Source organism: Chelon labrosus (genome assembly GCF_963514085.1).
Source record: "Chelon labrosus genome assembly, chromosome: 22".
NCBI classification, from domain to species: domain Eukaryota; kingdom Metazoa; phylum Chordata; class Actinopteri; order Mugiliformes; family Mugilidae; genus Chelon; species Chelon labrosus.
The window spans coordinates 16,024,138-16,043,664 of NC_140355.1; the positions used below are offsets into that span (position 1 = coordinate 16,024,138).

Below are 19,527 nucleotides of genomic sequence, written 5' to 3' on the forward strand. Positions count from 1 at the left end.
CAGAGTAAACTAACTTTAAAATTATCACAATGCCATTCATTCATTGATGACACGTGGTAGATGCTGAATACATGTTTTCAAAGGGTCTGTAATTTTTTATAGTTGAGAACAAATGTGGAGTAGTTAGAATATATCCGTGAAACTGAGCTAAACTTATTATTTTAAATGCACCTGGACTGAAACTAACGTGTGGGTGGCCTAGTTAAGAGCAGTGACAGGCAAGCACTTCTCTCTTTTCTAAGTAATGCCACAATGCTAACTGCACTTATGGCTGCTGGAAAAACCCTTTTATTCAATCATAACCAGAACGCCTCGGCCCGCAGGGATGCATGTGTCAGCGCTGCTCTGGTTTGTAACGCTTGTTGTAATTTGACCACAAACTGTTTATTATCCAGTGTGTTGTCATCGTTTGTACTGATCAAATCAGCTGATCAGGAGAAACAGAGCGACAGAGATGAGCTGACAGCGATCTGCATCATCAGCTGTACAGGATCTTTGTGTGTTTGTGTGTGTGTGTGTGTGTGTGTGTGTGTGTGTGTGTGGGGGGGGGGGTTGGTGTGCTGACAATGATCTCTGCTTATTCTCAATGCTCTCTTGAACTTGCTCATTACAGTGGTAAACTGCAGCATTCACACTGCCCTCTAGTGGTAGTAGGAACTACTGCATGGTCATAATGTTTGACAATTAAAGCTGGCCTTACACATACACCGATCAGGCGTAGCATTATGACCACCTGCCTAACATTGAGTAGGTGTCCCTTGTCCCTCCACAAAACAGTTGTGACTCATCAGAGAATGGACATGGGCCTTCTGAGGGTGTCCTGTGGTGTCTGGCAACAGAATGTTGTTAGTGGGGGTCTTTGGGTGATGTGGATTGAGGAGAGGGGCCTCTGTGGATCAATTGCCGTCTTCTATGTAATTTTCGCATTTCGCAAATTCATGCTGCAGGCCAGGTTAGACCCTCTACTGGGCCGCCTATGTCTCTTTCATTCTACGCTATAAGATATAATAATCAACACCTGTCTAGACGTACCTTTCAGGTTCCGATAATCCCCTTTTGGTGAGGAGGTCTATATTAGATTTGAGCATTGTCTGAGCATGTAATTCCAGCCAGGATAATTTAGTTTATGGTTGTATTTTTGTGGGTCTACCTACATTACAACTTAGTGTGCTTGTATTTCCCCTAAATGACCCTTGGTCTACATGCAAGGTCTTAATACAGTATACTTAAATCCACACCTGCTTCACACCAGAAATACCCTGTAGAGAAGAGCTGCACCAAATATTAGAAACAAATTCCTGACATCATTTTTTTCCCCCCTACCTTGGCCTTTCCAAATATGTGTACATGTTAGGTTGATAGATGGATGTTATATTTATACCTGGCCAGGCTTCTCGTGAGAAACCCTCCCCTCTCAGCTGCAGGGCTGCTGACGGCAGGCTGAATTCTGCCTTAGTGGCCACACAGCACACAAGGAAACAGATGGGTAATAAGGTCACAGCAGACGCACCTCTCACTAGCACAGACAAATTGCAGACACGCCAGCTGTGCTGACTCAGGACAACATTAGACCCGCGGGGATTGAATTAAGACCTCTTTTTGTAAAATAGGAAGGTTGTTGCTTTCTGTGTTGTTTCTCTTTCATGAGGACGTTGATAGCAAATGGATGTTAAGAGGGGCTTTAAAAAAAAAAAAGGAACGATGCAGTTCTACATGATCAGTAAACAGATCACAACATGTCTGTTTTCCCTCTCTATTCCCAAATCTTGCAATCTGATATCTTCTTATTTGTCCAATGATTTGAAGCTGTGAGCTCGTTTCATAATCCCAGGCCTTAGATCAAATCAATCCATGCTCACACTCTCCTGAGGAATTCTTTATCTAATTGACACCAGATAAACCCAATTTTTTTAGAGAGTTTAGAGGCAAATAGACTACACCAGAAACATTTCTAATTAGGTTTCTGTTTTAAATATAGACTTTTCTTTGGGGCTGAAAAGGATTCTTCTGTAGGAAAGGCTGGTGGACTGTGTTCTGCTTATTTTTAGTTTGTTTGATCGGAGCACACAAACAATATGAGAAACAAATCCTCCACATACAGTCAAATAGACACTTACTTGTCATTCCAAGTGGAAACATGGGACTTTTTGTGTTCTTATTTACACCGATCAGGCGTAACATTACGACTACATTTGTCTAGTTCTATAATTTTGTGATGTACATTGATCTTTTTCTGAAAAGTGAATCATTCAAATACAATCCACCAAAGTCCTTATTTAAACACTCTTTATTTTACAATAGTACTTCCTAGAGTATGTGGGCTAGGTCATTAAATTATTACATATTTTCAAACAAACAGGCACATTAACTCCTTTATTGTGGCTTAATCGCCTATATTTTTTAAAAATCTCTATCCTTTGTCCCTGTAGTGGTTCTGATTCAGAGTAAGCACTGCAATAATTACAACACGTGTCTTTAAATAAACCAACATATAAACAGTACGCTAACATACAAGTTTGGCGAATAAAAATCTGTGTTCAGTGCATAATGTGCATGGCATCGGAGAAGATACATTCATCGTCCGGTTGTCTGCAGGTGTCCGCTTCATTCCTCTGTGTCGGAGCTGTCTGCTGGGTCGGTGTTGTGGGTCAGCATGTAGTTGTCCATGTCGATGGAGGGGCAGTTGTGGATAGAGTAACGCAGACGCTCGGCGAGGATGGCCTGGCTCGTGTACGGGGGCAGGCGAAGCAGGAAGAAGCAGGTCTGAGCCGTTGGGAGTCCGTTGATGGGCTGGAGGTAAGCAGTAAAGAAAAAATTAAAGTTTATAATTATAATACTATTAGTTCATGTAACTTTAGTTGTGATGACCTTACCCTGTCCACCTTGATGATTTGAAACTTCTGTGAGATATCCGCCGGGTTGGAAGGCAGCCTGGACCTGCCAGAGACGAAACGTAGGAAAAGCACCCGCTCCTCATTGGTGAACTCCTCCAAGCTCTGCCACAACCAGCCAATGAGCTGGTGGCTCTCGGTGATATCGCGGTAGCGCACCAGCTTCTTCAGCATCTCCACCGAGACCTCTGGCAGGCCGCAGACCAGCTGCTCCAGCTGCTGCGCCGTCAGCAGGGAGAGGAGGGGCACGGGGATGATGGTGGACATGCCCTCTCTGACTGCTGCCACCTGGACATAACAGGACAAGCTCAAGCTTTGATACTTCTGAGGACGGGACAACAACAAACGGGCTGTGTAGTTTGCACTAATGGAAACTGCTGGGTGTTTAAACGTGGAAGCAGGGTTTCACATGTCTGTACAAAAGAGGGAAATCCACACCAAAGTCTGTTTGTACACAACAATGATGCCCGTGTGATCCAGGGCTGGTGATTTCAATGTAGAGAAACATGCAGAACTAAATTACTATCACAGAAAAATAATAGAATTAGACTTGTACTAATCAGTAAGAAAAACTGGAAAATTCAGTTTAAGCTGCTCAGAAATGATAATCGCCGCCTCATTCTACTCCTCCGTGAAATCTTTTCTACTGCATGGTTTAGTAATTAAATAAAGTGCGGTCATTTTGCATAATCACTTCCATTCACCTGCGCAGAAACAGCTGGTGAAACTAACAGAAATGTCTTTTTTATCACTGTTTCTGCATCATTCGCCACAGTTGCGTCCTCTTCTTTTGCTACGATTTAATGGCACCCGAGGGGAGAGTTAGTGCCACCAGCTCTTTATCTCGAGGCACTTTACGTCTAACAAGGTGACGGTGTAGAGCCGAAGAAAGGCAGTGGTTCAATACAGCTATTGACACATTGAATGGATTTAGGACCTCGGTGTATCCTGAAGAAGTCAGTGTTGTATAGTGTCTAAATATAGACAGTATGCATACCTTTTAAATTTACCTTTTAGCTTATCTATATGCTGATAATTATCTGACAGATTTGTTAAAATACGTTATTTTAACCCTTCAAACCTGTGAGTCCATCTCATGCAGTCTGTGTTCCAGAGCTCTCTCCACATATTCAGTGCGGTTGGTAAAGGTTAGGGATATGTTTTGGCCTCCAGGGACCACGGGCACCAGCCTGCCATCTGCACTGTGGGCCATGAACGAATCCAGTGGGATCATCTTCAGAGAGATGGGGGATGATGCAGAAAATGAAGTGAGGGGTTAGTAAATAAAGATCCAAAAGTAAAGACTTTGAAGAATATTTTGCACTAAGCCCGTTCACACTGTATCGTACCACGTGGAAATTCTCCTCCGTGATTCCACTGTTTTCTAGGTGAAGGATGCCTTGAAGGGTGCGGTGGGTGAGCAGGTCCACCTCCTCCAGGTCAGCCCCTCCCAGTGGCATCGAGCAAAGCTGTTTCCACACCCAAGGAGCCAGATGTAAGTCCAGAGGTTTTTTGGTGCGGATGGCCACGGCCATGAGGATGCCCAAGAAGCGAAACTGGACCATGTGATCCTCTGAGTGGGCCGCCGGATTCAGAAGGAACCTGTGAACAGCCAGTGACAGAGGTAAAGATCAGTTTTGAGAACTGGATGTTCTGTTATATAATCCATAGGACTACGAAAGATGTGCACCTGTCAGTGTTGCTGCCCACATCTGCAAAGCTGTTGGGAGTATGAATCAGAAGATCCACCACACCAGACTGCAGCTCCTGGTGCAAACACAAGTGTCAGATTCCATAAAGCACAGACAGCATTATGAGCCATCTGTGGAGCTTTTAGACGTCTGTGTGGTTTTCTTTCTACCTGACACATCTCCGTGATGGTATCATCAAACACTCCTCCGGCATCGTCGGCGCCCTCTCCGACCAGCTTGACCTTCCAGGCTCGTGATGGCAGACGCAGCTCCAGAGGATTCAGGCTCACGACCTGCTTCGCGATCTGCACAAAGATGGGTTTGCTCGAACGCCCTCTGTGGGAACATGTGGTAGAGGATGTCAGTGTACAACTGGATGTTGCTTTTAAAAGACAGTTTAAAACGATCTTGTGACCGTAACTATCAAGGTGCCATGAAAAGGTAACACGGCAGACTGAATTTCATGGTCATCCTTACCTTGTGGAAATCCGTTTCACAGTGATCTGTGGCCCATATGTTTTGCCCTGGGTCATTGTTCTGCCGATGGTGCGCACAAGAGGAAGAGTATTGACCTTGGGTGATAGAAGGCCTCTGAGCTCGCCCCGGATGATGGCTGTCGTCCCTGAACTATAGCGTGAGGTGGACACCTGAATAAAGATTTTTAAAAAAAGAGGGAAATAGAATAGCAGGAAATGAATGGGACATCACAAATGAGCGCACAGGTGTATGACTATTGGAAGGAATACTGTTATTTTTATTTGTTCTTTTGACATATTTAAAGGGTAGACATAGGATTAAAGTTACCGAATTCTTGGCATCCATATTGAGCAGCCGCCAGGATTTGTACATGAGATCAGAGAAGTGGTAGAGTACCCTAAGGCGCATGCTGAGGACATCAGGACCGCAGTCTTTCAGAGTGTTGTACTGGGGAGGGACAGACTGTGGAAGGCCTATCTGGAAATTTCCAGAGCCACCTGCAGATGAAGGTAACATATGGAGTCCCAGGTGGATTCCCTTTCATGGATCAGAGAGTATTTGTGTGTGCACAGTTACCGCAGGACTGTGTGTGTACCTGAGTTTTTCATCGAGGTAGACGGGGTTGTCCATGCTGAACTGTGACAGCGGCCAGCAGAGATCTGTCTGATGTTTTTGCCCTGGAGGGCTGTTATGAGCGTGGGCTCCTTCACAAGGTTGGAGTGGCCGAGGCCAAGCTAAAAAAATACAACAGGGCAGTCGTAGGAGAGCCTCAGATGTGCAATGCAACGTAATGCTGCCCGAGTGTGTATTTTCTAATAACCGGTTACCTGTCCCTCACTGTTGCAGCCCCAGGCGTAGACGTCTCCAGTGGAAGTCAAGGCGAGCACGTGTTCACAGCCCACAGCAATGTCTTCTATAAACAGCCCTTCCAGGGATGGAACAACCTGAGGGCAGGATTTATTCTTCAGCATGGAGTCAGGCAGGCCAATCAGACGCTCTGAGGGACGAGCAAAAGAAGATAAACAATGGTAAGACACAAACCAACATTATTAGTCATCATGTCAAGTGGTTAGTTGTCAGAAGGACAAGAGCACAATTTTGTTTTAATTTCTAAAGTACTAAATGTGTTGTTAAGTGACTCCTTGTGGTAGTATGAAAGATTAAAAGTGCTGATACTAACTCCAATTACTCCAATATTTTTTAATGTGTTTCAATGTAATCAATTTATACAATTAAATAATCTTTCAAAAACTAAATTGATTAGTGATTAGTGTATAATATTTCACATTTCATTTTCCACAACGCAATCGACTTTCACAGTAAAATGTACCTTGTCCAAATGTGTAGACATGTCCATCACAGGCCAAGGCCACAGAGAACTGAGTCCCACAGCAAACCTTCTTGATCCCCTTGTTGCAAAGTGATTCCACTTTCTATAAATAGGAACGACAGAAATGTATATTTCATCTACAGTCAAATATAGTGGAAGCTCTAAATAAATGAATGCCTGTCAGTGACAACTTACCTGAGGGTAGTATTTGGCTGTGGAGGAACCAGTTCCCAATTTGCCATAATCCCCATCCCCGAATGCCCACACAACCATGCCATCGAGAGAGAGCACTAAGGTGTGGTTTAAACCACATGATACCTGGAAAAATGTAACCGAGTTAGTTTTCATTCATTTTCTTTTTGCAGTGAAAAGGATTCAACAACATCTGTCTACTTATTTCTTACCTGTCCAACGTGATATCCCTCCAGTGCAGCAACCCTTTCAGGCAACATCTTGTTGGATGTTGACCTCTGACCCAGGCGCCCAGACTCTCCACTGCCGAAGGTGAACAATTTCCCATCTGCTGTAACTACAGCAGAGTGACGAAAGCCACAAGCGAGCTGGGAAGATGAAGCAAGGTATTTACCGTACAGCATTAAACGGAGGTGTCTCTGTTTAACTCTCTTGAAATGCAGTGTTTGTGTTATAAAACACTGTAAAACAACTGGACTCTGGACTCAAGACTGGGTTGCCACTTTATATTAGGGCACATCCATATGGCTCCTTTATATAAATCTCAAAAATTGTGCAATATAACATTTTTAAGTGTTACAAATCATCACGTGAAAGTCCAGGGCACTGAGTTTATCTTTACCTGGACGACCTCTTCTCCTTGTAAGGCCTCGATCTGTTTGGGTCTCCTCTGTCTTTCACTGTTGCCGTGGCCCAGTTTTCCAAAATCTCCATCTCCCCAGCTGAATACCTCCCCGGTCTCAGTCAGGGCCATCGAGTGTCCATCTGACCCACAGGACGTCACCAGCTGTGTCACCACATAACCTGCCCCAAAAACAATCAGGCGTTTATAGAAGCTACTAGCTAAAATGTGTCCACAACATCCAAAAGCGAACCTGTGTTTTTACACCCTGAACGGTTACTGTACCTTGAAAAGCAGAGATAATAGTGGGCACGTAGAGATCATCAGAATTCCCCTGGCCCAGTCGGCCATATTGCCCTTCTCCTACGGCCAGTACAGTCCCATTGGACTGGAGTAGGAAGGTGCAGTTCTGACCGCACACGACCTGAATGACAATGAAAACACCAATAACAGCAGCAACATGAGAAAACGGGAGCAACAGAGAACAAAGACTGTGTCCACTGGAGTGAGTGGTGAAGTTGCAACCTGTTGTGTCTGTAACAGAGAAGATGCCAGTGTCGGCATCATGAGGTTAGTTCCAACTCCTGCCAGCTGTCCGAAACGTCCGTTCCCCCACAGATACACTTCACTCTTTCCTCCTTGTTGCCAGTCCTAAGAAACAAAGCAGTAGTCTCTAGTTATTGTTTGCATATCCTTTGCTTGGAAATTATATTTAAAGCAGATGAGTATAGCTAAGCAATACCTCTGGTCTGCTGGTGGCCCATGACATTAGCTGTTCATCCATCCTGAAGCTCCACTTACTATTGTCCTACAAGACAAAATGCAAGATGCCAAAACTGGAGAAACTTGTACATTTCAGGCAGCTCAGATTTCTGTTATATGATAGCAACAAAAGCACAAAGAGAACCATCGCCACTCACCAGTGCTTTGATAATTTCAGAGTCTTGCACCTCTGGAAACTCTGCAGCAATGAAGGATTCTGGGAAGGCAGTCCCGCTGGCAATAGCCTCAGCGCTACGGACAGTAGTGGCATAAGTGACCAGCCAGCTCCACTCTGACGGGCAGGACTGAGCATCAGGACAGATGTGGTGTGGGGGACGTGGGTAACAGCACAGATGTTTCTCCAAGGACAATCCAACAGCTAAGGAGGCCAGGCTCTGCAGGAAGGCACTGTGGACAAGCTGGTCACCTGCTGCAACATGGGTCTGCATTAAGAGAAAACATTCAGAATCATGTCTCTGCTGAGGTCCACAACGCAGCTCAGAAACAACTTTAAAAACTAGACTGAGGAATGACCCGCTCATAGTTGTATTGCTCCTGCAGCAACAAGGGCAGCCTCTCCAGGAACACGGCCAAACAAGGTGCCCGATTTAGACCCAAGATGTTCTGGCTTCTGAGGACCATACGACAGGAAGCTAGCACGTGATTTTGACTGATCCAGTCAGGGGTGCAGCAGATCAACAAAACGTCCTGGGAAATGAGAGAACAGCTGTTTTACCAAAGTAGCACGGTGAAGAACTGATATTCTGGCTACCTTTATGGTTTCAGTCATCCATATTACCTTTGACCTCCCAAAGCAGGCAGCTACACCTAAGTTTGGTATCCAGGTAGTGTTGACAACTGAGCCCAAGCCCGTAACAGTTTGTAACACTGAACCATCCTGGAAGAAGCAGAGAGAAGTAGGGAGATTAAAACTCTGAGACATGTTTCAACAGAATACTACTAGAAATTGCCTTATTATCACAAACAGTAATGTTGTTTGTTGAGAGATTTAAATGAAGCACTGTCTTTAGTTCAAGAATTGGCAGCAGCAGCAGCGGGGACTCTTATTTTCTGACCTGTAGGGACCAGATGTTGAGGAGTCCCCCGATCCCCCCAGAAACCAACGCCAATCCACTGGAGCAAAAGGAAAGAGACTTCACTGCTGCAATGTGGCCATGAAGTACAAATGCACACTTTGCACTATCCTGCTGTAACATGAAAAAGAGACAGATGGTTTTAGACGACAGGATTACTACCCTGGTAATAGGTAAGGTTCAAGATAGTAGCAGCACCAAGGCTGCACAGAGAGTTCCAGCAGCAGATCCAAACTGACCTTGACCTCAGTGCTTTTATCCTGGGAGCTGTTCAACATGTTGGGAGAAGATACAATGGTGCCCCCCTGTGGTAGTGTCCAGACATGCACGGAGCCATTTTGACAACCTCTATAAAACATAGAGAGAATAAAGAAAGAAACAACAAACAAGTGAAAAACGAAATTAATAGTAATATATAAAATCATGTTCAGATATGACTTGCAAATAAATAGGCAAAATATTCAGAGAGAGAATGACGAAGGAATTAAATAAACTCACACAGCCATCATGAGCCTGGGATCGGGTGCCCTGCCAGCGAGTGGGCACCACTCTGCAATGTTAACAATGCTGGTGTGGAAGAGGGAGTGGAGGGTCACCCAGGTGGCCCCAGACTGTCCCAAAATCTTCACTACCTCTGACCTCCCCAAACAGAGGAGCAAGTGTCCTGTGGGGTCCCATTTTAGGGAACTCACACTTTCCTGCAGAAGGAGGAAGGAGCGGGGAGCAGTTAGTAAGCATAACATGGGCAGAAAATAACACCAGTGGGTGAAAAAAACATGACAGATGATTGCACATTTTAAAAACTAAAATGTCTCAGAGAAAGGCCAAATAGTCTACATACCAATATACTGCATATATAATGAGTGTGAATGACAAACCTGAAAGAGAGACAGCACTACAGGCTGCTCGTTCTCATAGGTCTCCGTTGTGGCCAAAAGGATCTTCCCACTGGGATAGCCTACTGCAAAAGGCTTGTCCTCACTGTGCCAGGCTACACACTGGGGCGCTAGGTAAGATCAAAGAGATAGAATTCAAGTCTTTTTTATGAAGTCACCTGTATGTGGGGAGTTTAAGAAAACCGTAAAACATGTTTTTTTTTAGCTGTAGACGTATATAATTGTTGTCTGTGGGGTAAATTAACTAAGCGCTAACAAGTGATTAGCCTAACTTAGCATTAAGAAGGGGACTGGAACCAGCTAGATGACAGAATCTGGCAAGCTCCCAGACTATAGGATAAACTAAAATAATCCCTCTCTTGGTCTAGCTTTATTTTAACTATACTGAAGTCGGCTTTTACATCATATAATATAATGTGTTTGATAAGATGTTATATTTAATTTAGATTAATAAGCGTTGCACTCTCTTTACCTTCTTTCCTGTAGCAGTGGGTGAGTTCAGTGTTCTTCACCACCAGCTCTGTTTCCTGCATTGTGACCTGCAGCCAGCAGAGGGTGCCATCAAGCCGTCCCACCAGCAGGCTCTCGGCAGATCGGTTCTTACAGGCCACTAGCTGGTCGAGCACCCACAAGCTGAAGGTCTGAGCCCAGCAAAGAGCTGTGACCCGAGAACCCTGGGCCTCCACGTGACAAATGGATCCTGGAAAGTGACAAAAACAAGTCAGTTGTCTGTGGAAACCACCACACAGGCAGAGAGGAAGGCTCTGCAAAGAGTCATAGACAGAGGACAGCGGAGAGGATTATAGGGACAAAACTTCCTTCCATGATCTGTATGTACGTGCAGCGCTGTAGGAAACGAGCAGAGGGAATCATCAGAGACTCACTCCACCCACTCTCTGCTTAGACACAAACACTGCACGTACAACCTGAGACACAGCAGAGCGGACAGCATAATCACACATAAAACTCGCTTTTTCAACAGCTTCTTCCCTGCCACAGTCAGACTGATGGCAAAACAATAACTACTGAACTTGTGCAAAAAATAACCAAACACTACTTCACTTTAATTACATGGGCAATAGTTGACTTAATATTATCTCTGTACGATGTGAAATTTGTTCTGTAGTTTCTCCGATAAATGTGCAATAGTCCATCACTGCAATATTCCCAATACTCTCTCTCCCTCTCTCCTGCTCTCGCTCTCCCTCCTGCTCTCCCCCTCACCCCCACTTCACATTCCTAGAACCAGTCTAACCAGTTTATCTATTTACTATTATTTATTACTCTGTCACCAACACTGCCCTCTCACCTTCATACTTCTCATATTTTAATATTACAGTTGTATATTGTTTCTATATTTTGTATTTATATTTTTCGTTGTATAGTGATTTCTATATTTTATACTTCTTTTTAACTAAACTGTTGACTCTGAGAGCCCTGCACAAGATTTCCAATGTGCCTGGACTGTTGGTTTATGCACAAATGGCCAAATAAAGAACCTTGAACCTTGAAATTACTGTAGGCATCTTACAACTGTTTCACTTGTCACTCAGAAATTCATTTTTTATGTTTCCTAAAACTTGTTTGGATGAGCAGCTTTATTAAGTGCTCAGTATAATAACAATAAAATACCTTGTAATTATTCTTGTAATCTTTATAGATCCTTTGTCGATAATTAAGCGCCATGTTTATTTCAGAATCATGGTAGCATTCACGATCATTTCCAGACCATAGATCCTGTAAATGCTGTAGATGTATTTTTTATGCTGCAGTGGAATAACTGGTTCCTTTCTTATATTTTCTGTTTATTTTATATAAAATCTGCAGCTTTGACAAAAAAAAAAGTTTTCAGCTACATTAATAGCTGTAACAACTATAACATTAGAGACTAGTAAGTAAAGTGAAACAAATAGATTTACCTCTTATGTTCATGATGTTGATGTGTTTGTTCTCAGGGGCAGCCAAAAAGTTTCCCCCTGTACTCCAGTACACGGGAGACATGTGATGACACCTGCCAGCCCTCTCACTGCTTGATCTGTCCGTCTTACTGCAAAGCATCAACAGGAACAAATATTGAGTCTATGAACAATACCAGTTTGTTGATGGCAGCAGCTTTTTTAAATATCTTTATAATTGAAGCGTAGATGAATAAATGTTCACGCCTAACCTGGTGATACAAGAGAAGGTGGTCTGTAACTCCACAGTGTTCTGGCTGATGCTCCAGAGCTGCACAACCTTGTCCTGAGAGCATGTAGCCAGCAGACTCTGCTCACTGCTCCAGGAACAGCTGGCCACCTGAAGAGAACAGAAATGATGAAAAAAGAATACTCTTACTACTTAGGATTCACTAAAATGTGCCACTGACTAAATCACTGGCAGGTCCATGGACACAGAGTACCACTGAAATAATCCTCTACTACTTACTTAGTGCAAAGTAATGGTGTGATTAAAGTTCTTTGTTAATCAGAATAATAGCCTAATCAGAACAAAAACACCATCTACATAGCAACCAGTTGGACTGGAGAGATTCTTCAACCGGATTGAGAGGGGCAGTGTAAGCATTTATAAACTAATGGGACAGGGAAATATTAGTTCTTTATAACCATTTAAATGAATGGCAAATGAGACTATGGAATGGAGTAGGCCTGTCTGAACAAGTAAGTTTTGAACTGAGATTTGAAGGTGGTGACTGAGTCTGAATTTTTTAAGTGTTCTGGGAGGGCGTTCCAGAGGCAGGGGGCTGAATGGCAGAAGGCTCTGGACCCCATGGTGGTCAAGCGAGCAGCTGGGAGGGTGAGTTGTTGTGATGAGGATGCAGGTTAGTGAGGTACTGAGGGGGCGAGGTTGTTCAAGGCCTTGAAGGTGAGAGTAGGTTTTTGTAGGTGATATACGGAATTTGACAGGAAGCCAGTGGAGTTGCTGCAGGACCGGTGTTATGTGACTTTTGGGGGGTGTTCTAGTGATGATTTGTGCAGCCTATCTTCATATTTGTCCATGTACATTACATAGTGTAGGTAATGGAAGCCCTGTCTTAACATTTCGTTCAAAACCATTAAAACTTAGTTTCGGAGGGAGAGCTAGGAGTACAAAAGTCAATACATATAACTTACCTTGTTGTAATGTCCTTCTAGTCTCTTGAGAGGACATTTGCGCAAGTCACCAGCCAGGTCACTGTACGTTTGGGGCCTATGAGGACCGTCCCTTCCTGTGGCGGCCAACGCCTGCACCAGCTGCTGTGCTGCCCACTGGCGGTGTTTGCTGGTCAGCCTGGCGGACAGGACACATGCTGCCAATGCATTTGCCAGCTCCAGAGGGCCCACTCTGGCGCTCAGGTGTGGTAACGGGGAAGGAGGCAAGGACGAAGAAGAAGACGACGCCCCTTGGTTTCCTGCATCTGGGTCAAACAGACACATTTGCACGGGAGAGGTACTATGAATAACACCGCAATGAATCATTACACATAACGCACCTAATTAAGTATACCCCACTCTCTCTCACCATGAGACTCATGTTCAGCTTTATCTGGGCTGTGACAGTGAACGCTCTTTTCAGTGAGCAGGGACACCAGACTTTGTGTGACCAGGAATGTTGGTGGCGTCTGGTCATGGTAGTCCCTCTGCTGCAGAGCTCCCTGTGTTGCAACTGTCAGGCAACTTCTCTGCTGTGGGTCACTGATGGCCCCAATGTTCACCCCTGTAGCTGCTGCCATTAGGTCCTAGAGGCAGGAATATTAAGAAGGTATTAAGCTTTCAGAATTATTCTCCAACCATTTTTGGAAAGTTTGAGATCCACTCTTGCAATGCCTGAATAATTTCCGCAGACCTTAGTTTGATCTTTTATAGTTAGCATTGCTAGAAAATAACCCAAAGTTACTAGTCTGAATCAAGTATAGGTGAACTCAAAGAAGCAACAACCTTTAACCGGATGTTTCACTCTAGTGTTAATGACTGGATTGACACTGACCTGGGTGCATATCTCCACTAGCTGTCTGTAAGCTGTAGGGCTGTGAGACACCACGCTGCCAATGGCTGAGGTAAGAAAGCTGAGGCAGGTGGAGTTGTTTCGTTCTGTCGCCAGTCCCTTCACACCCGACTGGCTGTCCACACAGGTGTGAGCTCTGCCGGCGGCCGCTAACGTCATCAAACGAACCAGGATGCGGATGTCTGCTAGACCCAAGGACTCCAGTCCATTAGACTGGCTGCACAATGAAGCACTGGAGGGAGGAAGACAGAAAAGATTCTTGAAGTCACTTGTTAAAAATGTATTCAGTAGATATTACATGAGAGTGATGTTCTGCTCATGGATACCTTGAGGCAGTCTGAGACAGTGCTCTCATCACCATGCTGTATGCTAGCAGAATCTGGGCTGTGGATGTGACTCTTCTTAAAGCTTTTAGCCTGTCATGAGAGTCCCTCAGTGACACTGCCTGCTGTCCAAGGCTCAGGGAAGTCTTCTGCTCAACAAGTGCGTTACCTAAAATACATATAACAAAGCATTTTATTAATTACAGGATACAGTGTTTTTAAAAAGCCACATGAAAAGCCACATAACATTCATCTGGTGTGAACACAAAGACGTCACCGGATCCACTGAAATGATTGTGTATGATCTGCTATGTCCCAGCTATGATAAATGAATCATTATGCTGCAGTGAGTTTAACTAGGGTTGGATACTCCTGCTGCCAGCGAGCACAGAGGGAATGTGGGTGTGTGTTACAAGTGTCAAGTGTGCTAAATTATGATCAGAGGAAAAAAAAATCACAGAATCATTCACTGCAACATGAACAGGAAGACAGATAGCCACTGAGTAACTGTGACCTCATTCTCTGAATATGTCCAGGAATTTATTATTTACAGGGGTAGATATGGAATTTAAATCATGGTCGTGGGTGCTTGGTTTGATGGCTAGGGTCAGGGTAGGAATGCATCTGGAAAAAGACAAAAGTATACTTTTCAGGTGCATTCAAGGGTTTGTACTGTCCAGACTTTTAAAGATACTGTTTTATGTCTATTCCCTAATATACGAGTTTGTATGGAAACGTATTTCTTATACCCCAGAAATGTCAAAAGACAATCTGAATACGTGTGATCTTCTGAAATTCTATACAAAAAGTATTACCTTTGGTTGTGGCTCTTGTAGGACTAGCTGAGCTGTAAACCAGGGCTCCGAGTGGATCTGGTTCAGTAAAGACTATGGGGTCTGGTACCAGCTTCTTTTCAGTCAGTCCAAGCGGTCTCAGCAGGAGTCCAAAATCCTCCTGTCCTGTCAGTTTGTCCGTGTCATACTCATCTTGGTGGCTCATTTCCCAGTCATCTGTGTAAACAGAAGCACCATTCATATTATAAAACCAGTCGATAGAAAAGCATTATAAATAATTTGATTGTGCACCACTTCAGAGTGAAAGTAGCCCTTCCCTACCATCTGAAGTGCTGTCCATTTGGCCAATCAAGTCAGATGTCAGACCTTTTATCCTAAAGCAAGAGGATGACACATTGATGAAGCACAGATCGTCTCTCTCACCTAGTATGGTATGCATAGATCAGTCATTCTCCATATCGATCTGCAGTACCTTTCATATTTGGAGCTCGGGTCGCTCACGTTTGCGGCCAGATACTTTTCCCTGCAGGAGCTGCAGAGAAGGTAGAAGGGGAAGTTGGAGCCACATTCCCCTTTGAACCAGACGTCCACGTAGGCCCCGGTGCTGTCGTAGCCCTTACGGGCGGCGCTCTGCCCGCAGCCTGGGTGTCGTCTCTTTATGTGATTGTTAAATTGCAAGGTGAGGGTGTTGCACAGTTCACATTTCACCATCTGACTGTGTTCTTCTCCAGCCTAAAAAAAGCATCATGAATAGATATTATATCAGGACTACAAGTAACTGTTCATAAAGTTCTGAGGTTTAAACTTAAATGTAATTTTGAATATCAATTCATGACATTTATTTATTAAAGCAATCAGATTATATTTGATCCATGTTTTGTGATGGCAATATGTGTATGTATTTGTGTCACCTCCACTATCTGAAGTGTGTCTCTCTCCAAGCTGAAGAATGAAGGAGTGAGCAGGTCCTCATACGTTTCTTCGTGGTACGGGTCATCCATGTAGCCCAACTCTGTCTCCTCCTCAGCAGAGAAGGGATGAAACTGCTCTGGCCAATCACCAACCGTTGTGTGCTGTTGGTACAGCTGAGGGAGGGGGTTGGGTGATGGCAAGTCTGAAAAAATGATGTTTGTTGAAAGGGTTTACTTTCACCAACAACTGCGTTTGGAGCATATTTCTGTTGTTCATGTTTAATAGTTGTTATTATACTACCGTGACTCTGACCTGCCCTTCGGAAGGACGTCCTCTGAGTTGGGCCTGATCGTCGCCGTCGCGCTGGAGGCGGTCTGTTTCTAGTGAGGTGGACATCTAAGAAGTTCTCCCTCTCTATCCAGTCGAGTCCTGGCAATAGGCTGTAAACAAAATAACTCAATCCACCGGTGTACCAATCGTATTCATACAAATAATAATAATAGAAATGACCTTCTCAGCATCAAAGTATTCGTATACCTTTCATTGGCTTGACTGGTGGGACGCTCGGGACATTGCACCGTCTCGGGCCCATCTGGGGACGGGGTTTCAGGAGCACCCTCTGGTCTCTGTGACTCCACTGCCTGCTGCTCCTCGGTGAAGGGGTGCTCTAGCATCCAGCTGGCCAACACCTCAATGGTCTGAGAGTCCAAGTCACCTGCTACGTCTGTGTTGGACCACAGAAGAGTTGTACAGTCAGAGTTCAGAAGAAAAGACGCATCATGGAGGGCTGCATTGCTAATTCATGGCGCACATCCCCACCAGATGACCATGTGTGGTCCAGGGTCAGACTAGCACATCTGTTTTTAAATCCACTTTGCGGAAAGGTTTAGTGTATAATTTGTGATTGGGAGGGAGAGTCTAAAATTTAAATGGAAAAAGGTGGCGATAACACATGACAGTGAATCCTTGTGCAACGTGTAAATGTGAAAAACTTATTTTTTCACCTGTTTACATGCTCACAACACATATGTGCACCGTACTTCTGAATTGGTTCAGTTTTAACATGCGGTAAGGTTGTAGTGTAATTAAATGGCAAAGAAACTATTTGGAAAAAGTACTGTTGTAGGAATCTGTAAAGAGCTGCCCAGGAGAGGTGGGGAGAATCTGGAGACCATCCAACTAATTAAACTGCTCCAGGAGCAAGTCACTGAGAGACTGTTTTAAGGCAGAAAAACAACAAATAAAACACACATTTTGGTCTACATCTGTTTATGTCCACTTTGATCCTAAAACTAATACATTTTCTATGAAGGAAAATGCGTTTATTATAGAAAAACTACATTTGTTTTTTTCAAATGCTACCCTTATGCAACACACAATGAAGGACAGATGTTTAAAATATAAAGCACACGAAGCAAAAGATTTTGTGGCATCACACTCACACACACACACACTACACAAAGCAATACCTGCAGCCTCCATGGCCCAGTAGATATGTCTCATAGAGAATCCCATTTCTAGCAACCGACTGGTGACAAACATTTGTGTCCGTTCTGGTGGTTGAGGAGAAAAGGAAAAGTACACAAAAAACAGAAAACAAAAACAAGCCCACGGCTCCATTTTGAAATGTGCACTGTTGTGGAATTTAGCAGTTTAAAAAAATAATTTGTCACATTTAAATTATTTTCCTCTGGTGCTGATGCTCCCTTTTCTTAGTTTGGAGAATGAAAAGTCTCTCCTGAACACTTTTTAACCTTTTACCAACAGTAACTTAACTACACTCTGATCCAACTGTACTCTATACAAGACCCAGAGAGGAAACCTTTAGTCCAATGCACTTTCTGAAATTGTTCAAAAATAACATCAACATAACTGACGATGATGAGAAAAGGTGCCATTCAAGCATGTGAGTGTATGCATGCATATCATAATTTTAATAGCTTTCCAGTAGCAGAGCAAAACACATGCTGTTTTGAGCAGCGGATCTGCTGTGACCAGTGGCTGAACATTTAAGACCATGCAGAAGACAGACAGTTCCCACTGTGTCACCATCGATCTGCTTTGCTTCTTTTACCATAATACAGGGCATAATTAACTTCCTTTTTAAATCACATTAAAGGCATTAAACCAGCATGGGCAAAAAGGGTTGTTAAACGCTGGACTGACCTGCAGGACTGAAACGACTAGCAAAACTATTCCCTTTAAGACAGTTTATCTGTAGCTTTGTAATATATATATTTTTTAAGTATCTGTGTAGTCTTGTGTGTTGACTTCCAACAGCTTTTCCCCCCATTACTGTTTCTGCGCTTGTTCTTACCCAAGCTGCTTCTGGCCTGTGTGCTGCAGGGACCAGGTTCCATGAAGCTAGTCTGCTGTTCTGTGAAGGCATCACAAGAAGCAGAGCTGGCCAGGCTGAAGCAAGGGTGCAGCAAAGGGGGGGTGCTAACCAGGCCCGTAAGCGTAGGGAACCGAGTTAGCACCATGTGCCTAGAGGAGGTGAAGATAAGTATATACAGTAATAACACAATGAAAGCGGTGCTACGTTGACAGTTTGAAATTCTGACCAGACCAGGCATGTGGGTGGCCTTTATTTAGCCTGATTTATTGCTTTGGGATGCCTATAAACCACAGTAAACCAAGCATGTATCATTATATATGAGTTATATTAATCTCAACATTTTCCTGAAGCCCATTATTAGTTGGTGTGGTATCAAGACACATTCAGAAAAGGTACTGCAGGGATTGGTGATCCTTTGGTGAAGAATTTATTGGTGTTCCTGTCAGAACAACCAAACCTCCTCCCTAGGCTTTTGATTTTATTTTCAAGTTTATTACATAGCTGTTTGATTCTTTGCCTCTTGAATGCAGAAATAACTATAGCTGGGTTAGAAGAAGAACAAGCAGGCAGAGCTGCAGCCTAGGTTAAAGACGGTGCAGGCAAAATCTTTCACTCTTTTTGCCATTTACAGTACATCCTAACTCACCCATTCCCTGGACTTCAGAATAGCTGCTGCTGTCAAAAGATACAGGTCTATAGCGATCAGTAACAACATGAGAACGGATGAAGTTGCTAATCACTCTGCCTGGGACTATTCAGTATGTTTTTGAGAATATAATCAACCTACTATAGGTGAACTCCTCAAAAAAACTACTTTAAGATCAGCCTGTTGTATACTTACTGGAGGAGGCTGATTGGGAGGAAAGGGTTGAAATTATCAAGACCGTCTGCCTGCAGGTTTGCTGGCAGAGAGGATGCCAAGTCGGTATTAGAGGAAGAGGCAGAGGCTCTGTTTGACTGGCCAAAGATGGCAGTTCCTTCGGACCCTGCTGAGTACAAGGACACAGAGCTGGAGGACTTTGAAATGGGCTGAGAGGACGAGTGGTGGCCTGATTCTGCAAGGAAAAGGAGGTGATGAAGGTTAGAAGTTGAAGTTGAGTCTTACGATAGATGAGACAAGTCCAGAGTCTGTAAATATAACTAGTTCAAGTGTTTATAATAGTGTTTCCAATAAGGCTAAATATTTAAATAATTAAGGCATGGAGATTTCTCTTGGACTAAGAG

The 19,527-nt window shown here is 43.8% G+C and overlaps 1 protein-coding gene across 7 annotated transcripts in view; it reads right to left on the reverse strand.

Annotated features, from left to right (window-relative positions):
- Window positions 1-2,030: 2,030 nt before the first annotated feature.
- The window catches only part of LOC311507736 (putative E3 ubiquitin-protein ligase HERC1), a 37,093-nt gene continuing 19,596 nt past the window's right edge, over window positions 2,031-19,527 (reverse strand). For 2 of the 7 annotated variants that reach the window (XM_084572205.1, XM_084572200.1), the window contains exons 41-80: window positions 19,145-19,358; window positions 18,283-18,452; window positions 17,435-17,518; window positions 16,503-16,689; window positions 16,266-16,405; window positions 15,965-16,167; window positions 15,526-15,785; window positions 15,375-15,427; window positions 15,075-15,269; window positions 14,263-14,428; window positions 13,919-14,168; window positions 13,454-13,670; window positions 13,066-13,349; window positions 12,123-12,250; window positions 11,875-12,002; window positions 10,428-10,655; window positions 9,938-10,065; window positions 9,558-9,757; window positions 9,299-9,407; window positions 9,042-9,173; window positions 8,765-8,863; window positions 8,500-8,673; window positions 8,124-8,408; window positions 7,946-8,011; window positions 7,729-7,854; window positions 7,489-7,627; window positions 7,204-7,385; window positions 6,794-6,949; window positions 6,585-6,707; window positions 6,390-6,492; window positions 5,887-6,056; window positions 5,655-5,793; window positions 5,387-5,556; window positions 5,060-5,229; window positions 4,753-4,918; window positions 4,582-4,658; window positions 4,241-4,493; window positions 3,973-4,125; window positions 2,874-3,179; window positions 2,031-2,790 (exon numbers count right to left, since the gene is read on the reverse strand). In XM_084572205.1, the coding sequence (XP_084428331.1) occupies window positions 2,605-2,790; window positions 2,874-3,179; window positions 3,973-4,125; window positions 4,241-4,493; window positions 4,582-4,658; window positions 4,753-4,918; window positions 5,060-5,229; window positions 5,387-5,556; window positions 5,655-5,793; window positions 5,887-6,056; window positions 6,390-6,492; window positions 6,585-6,707; window positions 6,794-6,949; window positions 7,204-7,385; window positions 7,489-7,627; window positions 7,729-7,854; window positions 7,946-8,011; window positions 8,124-8,408; window positions 8,500-8,673; window positions 8,765-8,863; window positions 9,042-9,173; window positions 9,299-9,407; window positions 9,558-9,757; window positions 9,938-10,065; window positions 10,428-10,655; window positions 11,875-12,002; window positions 12,123-12,250; window positions 13,066-13,349; window positions 13,454-13,670; window positions 13,919-14,168; window positions 14,263-14,428; window positions 15,075-15,269; window positions 15,375-15,427; window positions 15,526-15,785; window positions 15,965-16,167; window positions 16,266-16,405; window positions 16,503-16,689; window positions 17,435-17,518; window positions 18,283-18,452; window positions 19,145-19,358 (6,719 nt within the window). In that variant the 3' untranslated portion in view covers window positions 2,031-2,604. Of the gene's footprint in view, window positions 2,791-2,873; window positions 3,180-3,972; window positions 4,126-4,240; window positions 4,494-4,581; window positions 4,659-4,752; window positions 4,919-5,059; window positions 5,230-5,386; window positions 5,557-5,654; window positions 5,794-5,886; window positions 6,057-6,389; window positions 6,493-6,584; window positions 6,708-6,793; window positions 6,950-7,203; window positions 7,386-7,488; window positions 7,628-7,728; window positions 7,855-7,945; window positions 8,012-8,123; window positions 8,409-8,499; window positions 8,674-8,764; window positions 8,864-9,041; window positions 9,174-9,298; window positions 9,408-9,557; window positions 9,758-9,937; window positions 10,066-10,427; window positions 10,656-11,874; window positions 12,003-12,122; window positions 12,251-13,065; window positions 13,350-13,453; window positions 13,671-13,918; window positions 14,169-14,262; window positions 14,429-15,074; window positions 15,270-15,374; window positions 15,428-15,525; window positions 15,786-15,964; window positions 16,168-16,265; window positions 16,406-16,502; window positions 16,690-17,434; window positions 17,519-18,282; window positions 18,453-18,949; window positions 18,979-19,144; window positions 19,359-19,527 lie in introns of all 7 variants that reach the window. The other 5 variants (XM_084572204.1, XM_084572203.1, XM_084572202.1 and 2 more) reach the window with 5 other exon arrangements.